At 36.3% G+C, this 16,368-nt stretch overlaps 1 protein-coding gene across 4 annotated transcripts in view; it reads left to right on the top strand.

Annotated features, from left to right (window-relative positions):
- The window catches only part of KIDINS220 (kinase D interacting substrate 220), a 94,667-nt gene that overhangs the window by 39,805 nt on the left and 38,494 nt on the right, over window positions 1-16,368 (top strand). For all 4 annotated transcript variants that reach the window (XM_082852376.1, XM_082852374.1, XM_082852375.1 and 1 more), the window contains exons 17-22: window positions 163-452; window positions 1,248-1,388; window positions 2,111-2,354; window positions 2,521-2,609; window positions 4,089-4,233; window positions 8,357-8,519. In XM_082852376.1, coding sequence (XP_082708502.1) covers window positions 163-452; window positions 1,248-1,388; window positions 2,111-2,354; window positions 2,521-2,609; window positions 4,089-4,233; window positions 8,357-8,519 — 1,072 coding nt within the window. The remainder of the gene's footprint in view (window positions 1-162; window positions 453-1,247; window positions 1,389-2,110; window positions 2,355-2,520; window positions 2,610-4,088; window positions 4,234-8,356; window positions 8,520-16,368) is intronic.

Raw genomic sequence — 16,368 nt, 5'->3', positions numbered from 1 at the left:
GTAGGACCTCCTTCTCTTCTTTGTGTGTATGTAGGGCTTGAGGATGGGATGGATGCAGTGCATGAAAACATGAATTGAACATCAGATTTGTCATATGCTGTCACCGTAATGATTGAGATTTCCTGGATGCTTGACATGTTAAAACCATTTGTTGTATTACAGGTAAAAATAAATGGAAAAAAACGTGTTGTCTCCCATCTTTTGTCATCTTCCTTTTTATCTTTGGCTGCATTATTGCTGGAATTACTCTTCTGGCTATATTCAGAGTTGACCCAAAGCATCTGACAGTGAATGCCGTCCTCATATCAGTTGCGTCGATAGTGGGATTGGCCTTTGTGCTGAATTGTCGTACATGGTGGCAGGTGCTGGACTCTCTCCTGAATTCTCAAAGGAAACGCCTCCATAATGCTGCCTCCAAACTGCACAAATTGAAAAGTGAAGGATTCATGAAAGTAAGCACTCACTGCTTCTTAGAAAATAATCCTGGGAGGTTCCTGGTGGTCCAGCGGTTAGGACTCCGTGCTGTCACTGCCGAGGGCCGGAGTTCAATCCCTGTTCGGGGGGAACTAAGATCCCACAAGCCGTGCAGAAAATAATCCTAATGTGAATATGCTCCCCATGACCATGGGGCTTTAGGGAGTGTTAAAGCGTTGCATTTGTTTTTAGTTTTGCTCTAGATTTTTCCTATGAAAATACATATGTGAAGTGGGAAAAGTTACAAAAATAACGTATTTTTATAAAACAGACTTTTATAAGATACTCAAAAGGTTGCAGATTATTCCACCTAATAATATAGGTTGCCCTAGAGCCTGGTAGAGTAAGCAGATTGAACCACCAAAACATATAAGATAGGAACATACTTTTAGAACAGAAAAGGGCTTTATACAGTTACCTGCAGCCCCTTACTTTGATCAAGGTCACATGCCATTGGGGGTCAAATGTAGTGTGGTATTTAGATTATTTGGATTTGCATTCAAATATGTCTTCTGACATTCAGAGCATGTGATCTCAGCAAGTAAGTCACTCAGCCAAGTCTGTCCTTTTAAAATGGATATGACAGTGTCTACCTTATTGTAATAAATGCTCTAATTTAGGTGAAGCACTTGCTACAGTTTTAAGCGGAACCACAACTGGCAGTGAGGACATTGGATTTCTTTTCTTCCTTTAGCTGACTTTCTGTCAGGCTTTCTAAGAAATGTGCTTAACTTTCTCAGATTTCAGTGCTTTGTATCCTTTCTTTTGCACAGGTTCTTAAGTGTGAAGTGGAATTGATGGCCAGGATGGCAAAAACCATTGACAGCTTCACTCAGAATCAGACAAGGCTGGTGGTTATCATCGACGGGCTGGATGCCTGTGAGCAGGACAGAGTACTCCAGATGCTGGACACCGTATGTCTGAACCAACTTGAAACTTGTCATTGTCACATATGTGGCAGCTGAGAGGAGTCGCTTCATGAGTATCTCAAGTGGAGTTTGAATAATACTTCTTTTGTAAAAACAACCATGTTTTATGCAGAAACACAGCAAGAGTAAAAGTTTCATCACAAGCAGATTGAAACAATTCTAGCTTAACGGCAGTGTGAGGAAAAAAGTGAATAGAGGGTCTCTGAAGTCCATAGTGTGACTCCAGCTTTTCTTTGCAGATAGTTATGGTTGGAATGGAGTTAAGGGTAGGGAAACCACAGAATTTGTAGAGTTCTATTAAAGTAGGGCACGTCAGTGGCTCTCTGTAAGGTACGTTATAAACAGCAGTGTGTAACTGTGGTCGGAGACCAATGTGGTTAGTACATCATATGTATTCATGAATATTTCTCATGTGTGTTGATCTTACCTCTTATGTAGACCATGAGTGTCTCGAAATACGACAGGATTAATTGTTTTCTTTGGAGATTTTGTCACTCTCAAATGTTGAAAAATTGTCAGATGGTGACAAACCAGATTGAGACTTTGGTAAAATTTGTTTTCATATAGAATAATACTTGAATGAAAAGGAAATGGTATTTTAAAAATACAGTCACCAAAGGACAACACAGATTTTGAAGAGGTGTTTTATTACTTTGGATAATTTAAAATTTTTATCTTATCATAACTATACATTTCTTCTACCACAGGTCCGAGTTCTGTTTTCAAAAGGCCCATTCATTGCTATTTTTGCAAGTGATCCACATATTATTATAAAGGCAATTAACCAGAACCTCAACAGCGTGCTTCGTGACTCAAACATCAATGGACATGACTATATGCGCAACATAGTTCATCTACCTGTTTTCCTCAATAGTCGTGGACTAAGCAGTGCAAGAAAATTTCTTGTAACTTCAACAGCTAATGGAGATATTCCATGCTCAGATAATGCAGGTAAAGATCGAGTTCCTCAGGTACTTTGGGTTTGAAGTAGTTCTGTAGTTTTTTTATGGTGCATCTCCTTTTACCTTGAAAAATATTGTTCACATTTCACTACTCTTTAAGTATCACATACAACAGAGTTTTAATACAATGGTGCTTTCTTGATAAATTCTTTAAGGGTTGCAGGAAGATGCTGACAGGAGAGTTTCACAAAACAGCCTTGGAGAGACGACAAAACTTGGTAGTAAGACGGCCCTTAATAGACGGGTAAGTTACCTTATGTTTTGAGCCATTTGTTTGTATTGCTATTATTTAAATAAAACCAAGGTGATGCTACGTAATATTTTATAAATACTGCGTTGAGCTCATCAGTAAATTTTATCATTGGATTTCCTTTCAGCTTCAGGTGGTTTTTCAGGGAATGTCTGAACCTAGAGCCATAATAACTGTAAATTATATAGGAGTGCCTGTCCTCTCCCAGCCTGCTCTCAGCCCAGGTGCCACTCCAGATTCCAGAGCGATTGAATCAGAACCTCTGAGGGTGAGATTTTAAAGCTCCCCAGATGATTTCATCGAGGGTTAGAGAACCACTGGGTTCATTCTAGGTCAAGTTGTGTTCATTCCAGGGACCCATGTCACCATAGCTGTAAGGGAGAGAGAGGCGCGTAGTGTGAGAACAATTCCTTGCTTTGTTTTCCTGTTGGCCTTCCTCCTTCCCCGATGTTTGTGAGATGTGTACTCTTTTTTTCTCCCCACATAGTGATTTTGTGCCCTTCCCAGTCCCTTGGTTTTCTCCTGGAACACTGTAGTTTCCCTGTCCTACCCTATCTTTAGGAGCCTTCTTTTGTAAAGAATAAGGGAGTATTACAAGGCAGGAAGATGTCCACTTGCAGGTAAGTTATGGTGATAGTGCTGCTCAGGGATGGCTAGGCTGGGCTAGCATTAGCGCCATTTATTTTCCCCCCTAGTTTGCTAACATTAAATTGGGACATTTTACATTTTAAAAAATGTGTCTTCAGTGATATTTTGACTTTATGCCTCTACCATGTACAAGTATGGATGTGAAAATAATATTATGAATGACAGTTGACAGCTCTAAATTAAGAGCAGGGTGTGATTTACAGTTTTGAATTTCTGTCCTGTGAGTCTGGACTCCTGGGTTCCCTATAATTGTATCCACATTCCCCTGTCTCACGACCTTAGATGAGAACGCACCTTTGTTGTGTCTGTTCCTCCTCTGATTAGATGGGATTCCCTACCCTACCCCACCCAGGAGAGAGCCTTTAATTCTTATGCAGATGTGAGGATAGTTAGAGCAGCTGTGTCATACGTTTAAAAATAACCTAAAAATCAAAATGCTGAATTCTTAAATCTAGATGAGGGGTTATTTGCTTTATTATTTCAGGGTTCCTATAAATACTGAGCTCCCATAAGAGTTTGAGTTGAATTTTCTTTACACAATTCTGCTTATTTATGATCTTCAAGGCATCGAGCTTTCTCTGTACAACTATAAATCAAAATACATCTGAAGCTAAACCATAGCATTTGATGCAGTTGCTGCTAATATTACTTTGTAACTGTTCTGTAAATATTCTGCCTCAGGAAGTAATAATAATACCTTTTATTACTATATAGTCTTCTTCTTTGACTAAAATTTTGGATTGTTTTTGTTGTTGACATACACATATATTAACTTCTCAAAAAGCCTTAAGTTCTCAGGCTCGAAGTATGGGTTCACTGTTTCAGGATACTTACCGAAGAAGACAGATGCAGCGCACGATCACTCGGCAGATGTCCTTTGATCTTACAAAACTGCTGGTTACAGAGGACTGGTTCAGTGACATAAGTCCTCAGACCATGAGAAGATTACTTAATATTGTTTCTGTGACAGGTGAATTTTGTTTTCTTACTGTTGTATGGTAGATAATAAGGTTTAACATTAATAAAGCAATCCAATTTCAGAAACAAAAGGATGTACTGGGTTTATATGATTACACTGCTGAATACCAGTTTTATTCGCATTAAGTGTGTCTAATAAAACCACTATTAGCTTTGACAATGAAAATCAACTACCAGTTGTCTACTGTTATTTTAAAACTCGATGACTTAAAAATTTTTAAATTTCTTCTCAGCTTTAATTTTTCTCTTTGTATAAACATAATTTTATGCTAATTTGTATAACTGAGTATAATTAATTTATAATTTAAAATGTTGAAATTCAGATTTTACATGCTGCTCTTTCTGTTTTCAAAGGTATATATTTTTTCTTTTTTTATTGTGTTAAATGAAATACACAAATATTTATCACCTTAACCATTTTTAAGGGTACAGTTCCCATAGTTGTGCAGCCATCACTACCATCCATCTACGTCACTCTTCATCTTGTAAACCTGGAACTCTCTTCTCATCCTCCTGCTCCTCTCCCCCTGGCCCCTGGCAGCCACCACTATACTTTGTCTCTATCATTTTGGCTACTCTGAATACCTCATATAGTTGGAATTATACAATATTTGTCTTTCTGTGACTAGCTTATTTCATTTAGCACAATTTTATCAAGGTTCACCCATGTTGTAGCATACTTCAGAATTTTCTTCCTTTTTAAGGCTAATATTCTACTGTATGTATATACCAAGGTTTGCTTATCCATTCATCTGTCAGTGGACATGTGGGTTGCTTCCATATTTTTAGCTGTTGTGAATAATGCTGCTATAACACGGGTGTTCATATATGTTTTGGAGACAGTGCTTTCGGTTCTTTTTTGGTATATACCCAGAAGTGGAATTGCTGGGTCACATGGTATTTCTATTTTAAACTTTTGGTGGAACCTCCATACTTTTTTCCATAGTAAAAAAAGAAGTTTTTCCCACCAACAGTAAACAAGCAATTTTTCTACATCCTCACCAACCTTGTTGTTTTCTGGTGTTTTGATAATAGCTATCCCAGTGGGTGTGAGGTGGTATCCCATTGTAGTTTTGACTTGCATTTCCCTAATGATTAGTGATGTTCAGCATCTTTTTATGTGCTTATTGGCCATTAATATATCTTCTTTGGAGAAATGTCTGTTCAAGTCCTTTGCCAATTTTTGAGTCGGACTTTTTTTGCTGTTGTTGTTGAGTTTTAGGAGTTCTCTGTATATTCTGGATATTAATCCCTTTTCAGATATATGATTTTCAAATATTTTCTCCCATTCTGTGGGTTGCCTTTTTATTCTACAGATAGTGTCTTTTGATATACAGAATTTTAAATTTTTTATTAAGTTCAGTTTGTCTATTTTTTTCTTCTGTTACCTGTGCTTTTGGTGTCATGTCAAGAAATCATTGCCAAATCCAATATCATGAAGTTTTTATCCTGTGTTTTCTAATGCTTTAAGTCTTAAATTTAGGTCCTTGATCCATTTTGAGTTAATTTTTGTATATGGTGTTAGGTAAGTTCGACTTCATTATTTTGCATATGGGTATCCAGTTTTCCAAGCATCATTTATTGAAAAGACTGTCCTTTCCCCATTGAATGGTCTTGGCACCCTTCTCAAAAATCATCTGACCATATATGTGAGGATTTATTTCTGGGTTCACTATTCTGTTCTGTTGGTCTATTATGTCTGCATTTTGCCAATATCACACTGTTTTGATTACTGTAACTTTGTAGTAAGTTTTGAAATCAGGAAGTGTGATTCCTCCAGTTTTGTTCTTCTTTTTCAGGGTCCCTTGAGACTCCATGTAAATTTTAAGATAGGTTTTTCTGTTTCTACAGAAAATGTCATTGGGATTTTGACAGGGTTACATTGACTCTGTAGATTGCTTTGGCTAATATTGACATTTTAACAATATTAAGTCTTCCAATCCATGAACTTAGGATGTCTTAATTCACTTATATTTTAAAATGTTGAAATTCAGATTTTCTATACATCTATTTTATTTTATTTTTTTTTTTGCGGTACATGGGCCTCTCACTGTTGTGGCCTCTCCCGTTGCAGAGCAGCTCCGGGCGCACAGGCTCAGCGGCTATGGCTCACGGGCCCAGCCGCTCCGCGGCATGTGGGATCTTCCCGGACCAGGGCTCAAACCCATGTCCACTGCATTGGCAGGCGGATTCTTAACCACTGCACCACCAGGGAAGCCCCCGCTACTGCTTTATTTCTTAACTGTTGTATGCTAGAACACTTCAAATACTTAACGTTATTTTTATTCACTCACACTTTTAAAATAGTTTGTCTGTTCTCTGTATCTGCTAGTTTCATGAATTCATGACTGCATTTGCTGTTGCCTTTGTTTGACTGCCCTAACTTTCTCCTCTTGCCTCAGCCCTTCCTCATCAGATTGACTCATACTCACCTTGCATAGCTTAGTTCTAGGGGTTACTTTCTTAAGGAAACCTTCCTGTAACTGCTGCTTCTGGATTTGGAGTGCATTTTTTATTCTCTCACAGCAATATGTATGTATCTCCAGAAGAGTCTTATCTGTTAGGATTGTAAGTAATTGTTTTCTTATCTATCCATCTTTTCCAGTACACTCTTGAGTTCTTTTAGGGTGGGGAGTAAGCCTTCTATGTCTGTCATCAGTAACTAACATACTGAATGAGTGACGTTTAAAAACTCAATAGAGCAACTGTAGTTAGATTTGAAGCCTTCATTGCCTTCCCACAAATGTGTGGGGGATCAAGCCTAATCATGGGATGAAAATTAGTTCACATATTGTTTTAACCCATGTTTCCAATTCAGTTCTAAAAGTTTTTTCACCAGTTTTTTCATCTTTTAAAGTTCAAGAAGTATGTTGTCAATGTTGCAAGCACATTTTAATGCCTTGCTTCTAGTTGTCTAGGGTTTTAAACTTTTAGTTCTGTGTTAACCTGTTTATACTCTACTGAGAGTAGATCTCCTCTCGTCACAATTTGTGATTAAGTCATTTCATGATTTTTGTTTGATTTATTTGTCTGGCCCACTGGAGTGTAAGCTTCATGAAGGCTGGGATCATATCTCTTTTGTTAAGCATTTTATCCCCAGCATTAGTATCATATATCCATATATTGTGATACTTCAGTGAGTTTTTGTAGCTCTCAAATGCATGTGACCGTTGAAAGTAAAGACCTTGTCACTTTTTTAGCAGACCAGATCCCATTTTCTAGGGGAAAAGGAATCCGGTGATGATAATGTGGTTTGCCCATAAAAGCAGATCTGCTGAGGGAATGAGGGTTGAGGATATGGGAAGAATTGGATGGGGGAATTACAAATCTGTATCTATTAGTAGTAAGGAAAGGGATGATTCATATTTGAACCAAAACAAATAGGTATCTTAGTCTAGATAATGATGAAATAAAACTGACAATGTTTAAAACTAAAAAGCAATGATATCAGCAGTTCAGAATCCCAACAAGATCAAGGAAAAATTGATGAAGCAATGAAACAAATCATCTGTTCTGAAAGTTCAGGGATTGCCAAGTGTCCTAATGTAGGCATGCCCAATGGTAGAACACTGAATTAGAGTCCTAAGAAAACCCTGGTGATAGACAGGAGTTTTTAAATATATGTAAACAAATTTTAGAAACATATTATTATTCACTTGATAGATTACTTACATAAGCCACCCTTAGTACATAAAAATGAAAGTGTATGGGATTGTACATTTACCCATAATAAAACGGGTAAATGTACAATCCAGCATATTTGGATTTGTTCAAGGTCCATAGGAGGATGGGGCTTTTCATGGGTGCTTTGATGTTCTGCTGTATGATTGTGGGTAGGGTCAAGACCGTCTGACATGCCATCCTGAAAGATTTTTGCCTGCATAAATGTCATCAAAGCAGTGTGTAGCACCAATGGCAAATCACAAAAAAATTACTTTAGAATTAAACAGAGTTGTCTTTAAGCCATATCCATATAAGTACTAGGTTTCAGTTTGTAGTGTAAATTAAATGGCAAATTTTAAAAGATTTAAAGTTGAATTATTTTTGAATATACAGAATATTTGGCTTAACGTTACATGCCTGTTAATTTAAAACATTTTTTGTATTCCTTAAAGGGCGATTACTGAGAGCCAATCAGATAAGTTTCAACTGGGACAGGCTTGCTAGCTGGATCAACCTTACTGAGCAGTGGCCATACCGAACTTCATGGCTCATATTATATTTGGAAGAGACTGAAGGTATTCCAGATCAAATGACATTAAAAACCATCTATGAAAGGTACTTTATCTGACCTCTTTATATTTAAATTTACCTTAGACTGAGTTGACTTTTCAGAAGAAAGTTAATGCATATAAAGCAAAATGAATACAAAATGTATAAAATGTAGAGTTCTGGGTTCAACTAATCATTCTCATTAATTCCATTATAATTTGGAGTTGTATTAGCACAGGTATATATCCCATTATGTAAAATTTACAGACTTATTTGTCTATATTCTTCCTATCTCAGTGTAACCTATATGATGAAAAATGTTTCATAGAACTGTTAGCTCTATGTTATTTATATATACAAAATGAAAACCTTAAAACATTATTATTTATTTCTATTTTATTTTTTATTCTAAGTGTCTTTATAGAAATATTAAGGAGGTTACATTTTCCAAATCATTAGTGCAGGTATATTCACAGCTTTATATCTGGAGGATTTGGGGAACTGTGAATACTGGCTGGAAAACATTCTTTGCATTAAACAATGAAGGATTTATAAAATATATGAACAATTTATTGTTCTTTTATAGAACAATAAGTTGTTCTATAAAACAATAAAAAGAACTATTTTTCTTTTATAGTCAGTCATTTGAAGTACTTTTTTTTTTCTCTTTGCGGTACGTGGGCCCCTCACTGTTGAGTGGCCTTTCCCGTTGCGGAGCACAGGCTCCGGGCGCGCAGGCTCAGCGGCCATGGCTCACGGGCCCAGCCGCTCCGCGGCATGTGGGATCTTCCCAGACCGGGGCACAAACCCGTGTGCCCTGCATCGGCAGGTGGACTCTCAACCACTGCGCCACCAGGGAAGCCCCTGAAGTACTTTTTAAATCTACTTCTGGTAAAGAAATTGATTAATTTTTTCTGGAAAGCCATACAGTTAATGCTCAGTGAAATGTCAAACATGTCAAGTTTTAAGAGTTTGACTTTCTTGTCAAATAAACAAATAAAATATAATCCCTTTTGTTTACCAGAATACTTAATACCTTCAAAGTTTTCAGTTACAGCTCTAAATAAAAATATCTCTTAGAAAAAGTATAATACAATGGAACTATACAATTGTATAAAACTTGGTATAATTGAGACTACTATTTTGAACATGTAAATGAAATATTAAATCTAACGAACCATTCAGTGTAGAGTTTATACATCAGAACTTTTAAGATACCAAGTAATTTTTCTTAGAGTATTGTCAGCATGTGGTTTTCATTATTTTCCAATCCCCAGTTTTCATGTACATATTTTATCTAATATTGTCTAGGTGAATAACTGATTCTAGAATATAGAGGCTGGTTGTGTATCAGTCTACAGACTTGAGCTCTTGTAGGTTTTGCTGTTTAATTTGTGCTAAATTAAACAGATTGAATTCTGTGAGCTGTGTCAAGTAGGTGCTCTCGTAGATGGCAGCGAAACACAGCTACCATGGGCCTGTGGAGCAGTGTCACTGATTGCATCTGCTCTTTGATGTTTTAGAAATCATCTTTTTATTATAAGATACATGACTGTTTTTTCCCTTGGTTGTGCAGTAAAATATTATTTCATGAATAAACGTTTGCATCATAGCATAGGTGCTGTATAATAATGAATGTTTGCTAGATGAGCACAGTTTTTGGTTTGATACACATAGGACTCAAGTCAGTCTCTTCACCTTCCTTTAATTGAATATAATGCTTAGAAGTTTATTGTGTCTCAGGAGTCCGGGAACATTGCTCAATTTCTCACATGTTAAGGACAGTGTGCCTAGGGTTCCCAGCACTGGGCCCTCTGCATGTTCTGTGCAGAGGGTGAGTAATTGGTGAAAGAAGGTCTGTGTCCTCAGGAAATAGAAGCAGGAGAGATGTGAAAATAAACAAAAAGTTTTTAAAGCTCTCAAAAAAATTCATAATTGAGTTCACTCAAAAAAAAATCTAAGCGTCTGCTACTTGGGGGCCCTGGTCCTGATGCTGGAGGTACAAAGGCAACCAGGCAAATATATGTTTACTTTTTGATCCTATAATCTCATGTGTAGAAATTTAAACACACACCTCCACAGTTATAAAACTGGTTATACAGGGTTGTTTATTGTGACCTTATCTGTAGCAGCATAATTTAAATGCACATTTAGAGGAACATTGCTTGGATAAATTATGGCACAGCTTCCATAATAGAGTGCCTTGTAGCTGTAGAAAGTGAGAAAAAACTATGATTTGATATGGTGAAAATTTCAGGATATATTAGTAAGTGAAAAATGCAAAAGAGTATATAACATGTTTCTGTTTGTATAAGGAAGAAGGGGGAATAAGTACATCTGTATATACATATGTAGGTATATATTATTTTTCATGAAAATATAAAACAAACCCATGGGAAGGGTAAGCCAGAAACTAATAAAAATGTTTACCTAAAGAGGATGCTTAGATGGGGAATGAGATGTCTCTGAATGTATATTTTTATGTAGTTTGCCTTTCGTATCATAATCGAGAAACAAAAAGGATGGGAAAAGCAAACCCTAATATTGAATACAAACAGAAAGAGATGATCCTAATGGTACATGAAATTGAGAATATAACCACACAGAAAAAAATTAATTCAAACACCTTTGAACTCAGTTCTCTGATTCTTTATTCTTAGTATAATATACTGAAGACAAAATTAACTGCAAAGAAATCTTGAGCTTAGTAGGTTTGTTGCTGATAATAGTATTGGTATTATACTCCTGAAATCCTTTTGAATGTATCATAGGACAGAGTAAAAAATGAATTAATAGATATTTTTGGAAGCCGGTGTTTTCCCTGTGGGAGAAGGGATATACAAATATTGAATGGAAGAAATTAGGAGGAGCACTATGGTAGTAGACTGGATTTGGAGATATTAAATATTAACTCATAATTTAAAATGAGGTTTCCTCTAGTTTTGCCCACCAAAAGGGAGCAAAAATACTCCCAAATTGTGAGCACATCTGGTGCGTAGATCTTGGTTTCTGATTGGGACTCCTTGGAGAAATGGCTGATTCCAGGTCTAAGGCAGGGAAAGCTCAGGGGGAGCCTGCATTGTTGTGCCAGAAATCAAGGAAGGAGAATGTTCAAAGACAGTGAGGTCTGCACAGAAGGGCACAGGACTTAGCTTGAAGGAGCACCTTTCAAACTTGGGCCCATTTGAGAATCACAAAGAAAAACAATGGTAATGGATTATAACATATCAACAAAAGAAATCCAGTGAGTCCACAGTAATACTTAGAAGAGAGGAAAAAGGAATAATTCTTTGTTTTAAGAGACTGCCAGCAGATAAGTGTAGAAGGAATGAATGAAGTAGAAAAATTATCATTTTTTTAAATCCCCAGTGTGATAATTGATTCAAGCAAGGATCATCGGTGGTTGCAGAAACCACTGGAGGAAAGTTGTTGGGGAACACAGGAGGCGCACATGGTCTCAAAATATCACCCCCAGGTTACATATAATCACAGCGAAGACACGTGCTTGCAGTGGCGATATCTGGCTGTCATCGCGTTTTTAATCAAACAGTCAAGCCTGGCATCATTAATGGGGTGCATAGCATCATAGGCCACTAGGTAAAATGTGGTAGAAGGTACCACATCACCTTTCTGGTACCGTTGCCAGCCGTGTTGTACTATGATTCTAATTCTGAGGAAGCAGCCAGATGAATCTGGAATGTGGAACATTCTACAAGACAACTGGCTTGAATTCCAAATTGGTGACTGGGGGAGACTGAAGAGATAGATCCCACAGCCAAAATGCAGTGTGTGAGCTGTGATAGAGATCTGTATCAGAAGAAAAGCAGGTCACTGAAGGGCATTTTGCGGGCAATTGGTAAGGAAGAATTTTTGAATTAATGTTAATTTCCTTAGGCATGGTAAGGGTGTTTGGGGGAGGTTCACGCTGAAGTATTGAAGTGTGAAATACACTTTCAGATGGTTTGGCAAAAGGAAAGTGTATGTATGTGTGTGTAGATATGCACATGTCTGTAAGTATACCTGTGTATATATTATGTGGATGTGTATACATGTACATATATATGGGGAGGAGGGAGATAGCAGGTGTATCGCAACATGATGTTGACAGTTTGTGAATCTAGGTGAGGTGTGTTTGGGAGTTGGTTGTCCTGTTCTTTCACCTTCTCTGTGACTGAAAAAGACATTTTAACGCAGTGGAAAAGCACAGTAAATAGTTAAAATATAGGACGATAAATGCTATGATTTGAACAAATAAAAAGAGAGGAGGGATACAAACATGAAGTACCTGGTTCTTATTAAGAAAGTTTCCTCTTCCCATTACTTTTGTTCTCCATAGTGATTGTTCAGTAAATATTTGTTGCTTTGTTAAGATTTTTACTTAAGGACATAGTTTACATTAAATGATTCCAAGAACTGTATTCCTTAGTACATTTATGTGGTTTTAGTAACCTTTACACACATGCCACATGTAATTGAAGATCATTATGTATATATACATAGCTCTGTTGAAAGCTTTAAAAAAAAAACCTACCATTTTGTTTCATGGTGGCAGGATGAATCACAAACCACACTTGATTGATTGATTGATTCTAATGTTAGAATCAGCTGGTACCTCTAAAAGGCGTGGAGCAAGTGGATGCAGACGGTGCAGTGTTCATTAGTATTTTAAGACCTGCAATCCACAAATGCCAAGAAGTCAAGTTAGCCAGTTCTGTTCCTGTAGGAAGTAAGATGGACAGTCCATCAGTGAGGTCAAGTATGATCAGAATCTGCAACTCTTGGGTTAATGAGCTATTCAGGTGAAAAATCACATATATTTAAAAAAATTTTTTTAAATGCACAATGTCTTTGCAGAAAATTTATCTTATTTCTTCTGCATGTTGTCAAACTATATAGAAAATATTGAGCATGTTTTTATGAAAATGAGCTTTTAACTTATCATTGGCAGTAATTTAAATTAGAAAGTCATGGTTTTGTAGTTTTCTAGTTACTTTTTTGGTGGGATAGTCGCTGGGAGACAAAAGATATAAAAAGGATGAAGAGTATTTCAGTCTCATTTTATTTTATTTTATTTTTTTTGCGATACGCGGGCCTCTCACTGTTGTGGCCTCTCCCGTTGCGGAGCACAGGCTCTGGACGCGCAGGCTCAGTAGCCATGGCTCACGGGCCCAGCCGCTCTGTGGGATCTTCCCAGACCGGGGCACGAACCCGTGTCCCCTGCATCGGCAGGCGGACTCTCAACCACTGCTCCACCAGGGAAGCCCTCAGTCTCATTTTAGATATTATCATTTGAATAAAACATGCCTTCCTGAAATCTTGTCTCTTTTCTTAAAGAAACCAAGATGAGTAGGTGTGAGACCTAATGGCTTCCCTTGATTTTTGTTTATCCATTCTAGTTAATTTTCTTCATTTAATGTGTATTTAGTATGAGTTTTTACTATGGGTCAGGGCTTAGATTGTTGTCCTTTGTGCTTTCATGTGTTCCAGGGGCTGGCTGAGCAGGTGGGGTACGTAGAGAGACAACTATACAAAGCATCTTAGGCCCTCGAGCAACTTACACACATATCTACACACACATACATACACTTTCCTTTTGCCAAACCATCCAAAAGTGTTATTCACACCTAAATACTTCAGCATGAATCTCCCCAAAACACCATTACCCGCCCCCCACACACACCCTTTTTTTTTTCCTAGACCATTAGAGGGTGTATTACATACAACATATCTTTTGTCCCTAAATACTCAAGTGTTGAGAAACTTATATTCTGATTGAAGGTAAAACATACATATTTGAAACGACTGGAGGAAAGCAAAAATGTGATGGCTCAAACAGCCAATTAACAGGTTTTTATCAATGTCAGGCTAAAACATTGCCTTCTGGATGATAGAAAACTTTTCAGGCTAAAACTACTGTTATTTGCTAATAGGCAATTACTTGAGCTTTTAAAACTTTCACCCTAATTTCTAGCATTTGAACCTCAAGCTTATATGACTTCCTAATATTCAAGGAAACTTTCAAAAATTTATATTTTTAATTAATTAAAATATATCTTATAGACAAAAGAGAATGTATCACCTGTAGTTTAAAGATAATAGTAATTTTTCACCCTGTTCATTAATATATCAGTAGAACATTTGTCAAAGAAATGCTTTTGGGGGGGTATTTTTAATCATATAATAAAAATAGCTTGGAGTAAATTTTTGTAGGGGGAATATTTTATTTTGTTCAAATAAATATAGATTGTTATATATTGGAGGTATAATGAGGTAATGGGAACTTTGTTTTACCATTAAGTTAATTTCTTATTTTGGACTTCAGCTCTTGGTGGGCCTGCCATCCATGAATGGGTTGGATTCAGGGTGATTTTGAGATGCCTTTTTTTTTTTTAAAGAAATAATTGTGTCCTATATGCCTGCAAATACTTATAAAGACTGCTTTGTAGGTAGTCTAAGGAAGAGAAAAAAGACAATGTAATAAGAATCTGAGAATTCATTAAGGAATTGACAAAGTAATTTAAGATGATTTCTTAATGAAAAACTATAGGAAGCCAATTTGATCAACATTGAAAAATCATATACTGGAATATGTTAGAATAACTTAGATGACTGTTTCTAGTTAACCATAGTTGAGTTCTCTGATGCTATTGCTTGTCATTTGAATAATAAAAAGTGTTATTTACAACAGACAAAAAGCAGCAGTATATAACTGATATTCATTTATTTTATTAAAGAAATCTGATTTGGTGAAAACAATCAGAAAATAGTATTTTTAACACTAGTAGTAAAATTTTTTTAATCCATAAAAAGCCTCATTTATTTTTATAGCAATTTGATGACACATCTGCTTGATTTATTCAGCTGAAAAAGAAAATGTTGGTTCTTGGTGTTTGGTAAAATTGCTTTGTTAAATTATTTTCTAAATTGTTCAACTTTTAACAAATGACATTTGATACTAACACTGGAAAGCAATTTCAGCTAATTAAGTAGATCCCTCTGTAAACCATTGGAACATTAAGATGACATACTGTTCATTCAAGATTATTTTAATTGGTACAATTATTGTAATTTTCTGGCAATTATGTGTTGAGCTAAAAGCTTTTGTCTAGATCATTTGAGGGCTTTTTTTGTTAACATACATTTAGTAAGAAGAAAGGGAGTAAAATAAAAACTGTAGATAAAGATTTTCTGTCTACTTTTATTACAGAGTTTTAGACACCATTGAGATATTTTAGTATAAAACTTTATTTCTGATATTTTTCAGTTCGCATTTTAAGCAATGATAGAGGTTTTTAAAAGATCAATTTAAATAGTTTTCATGAAGATAATATTTCAAATTTCTGTTTTGACACTGCTCAACCAGCCTTTTACTTAGGATGATGTGGTCAGAATTAGTTTTGTGATAAGGATAATGCCTTACCAAACAATACTTTGTTTTGGTCCTTTATTTTGATTTTTTAAAAACAATTTAATAAGTTTTGAGGAAACCTCAGAATCGTAGCCATTTTCTTTTTGCGGAAATATCTACTACCTGCTGACTAGACACTGCAGACATCTAGTTTGTAACATTTATCCTAAATTCAGTATCTTTAAATTATTCAAGTAGCAGTATTTCTGTACTTAGGACGTTTTTCATAATAAAACATCGTATCGTCTGATATTCCTTCCTGATACTCACCCGAAGTTTTCATAAGCTTAGTTTTATCACTTCTAGTTATCTCATGCCTCTGTTTAGCTCTCACTAACCGCCTTCCTCTTTCCTTGAAGTTCTGGGTGATTACTGGTACCCCTCGCTACCCCATTGTGTGGCCCAGATTATGCACAGGCTTGTTTCTTTTGCATGTGGACTTAAGTTATAAATTTGAATAGCATAAAAAAATTGGACAGCAGTTTAGATTTGCGAAGAAGTCTTATC

This window comes from Leucopleurus acutus (genome assembly GCF_964270905.1).
Source record: "Leucopleurus acutus genome assembly, chromosome: 12".
Classification (NCBI taxonomy): Eukaryota; Metazoa; Chordata; class Mammalia; order Artiodactyla; family Delphinidae; genus Leucopleurus; species Leucopleurus acutus.
Note: the sequence above shows the minus strand (reverse complement) of the source record. Positions and strands in the feature narration are given on the sequence as shown.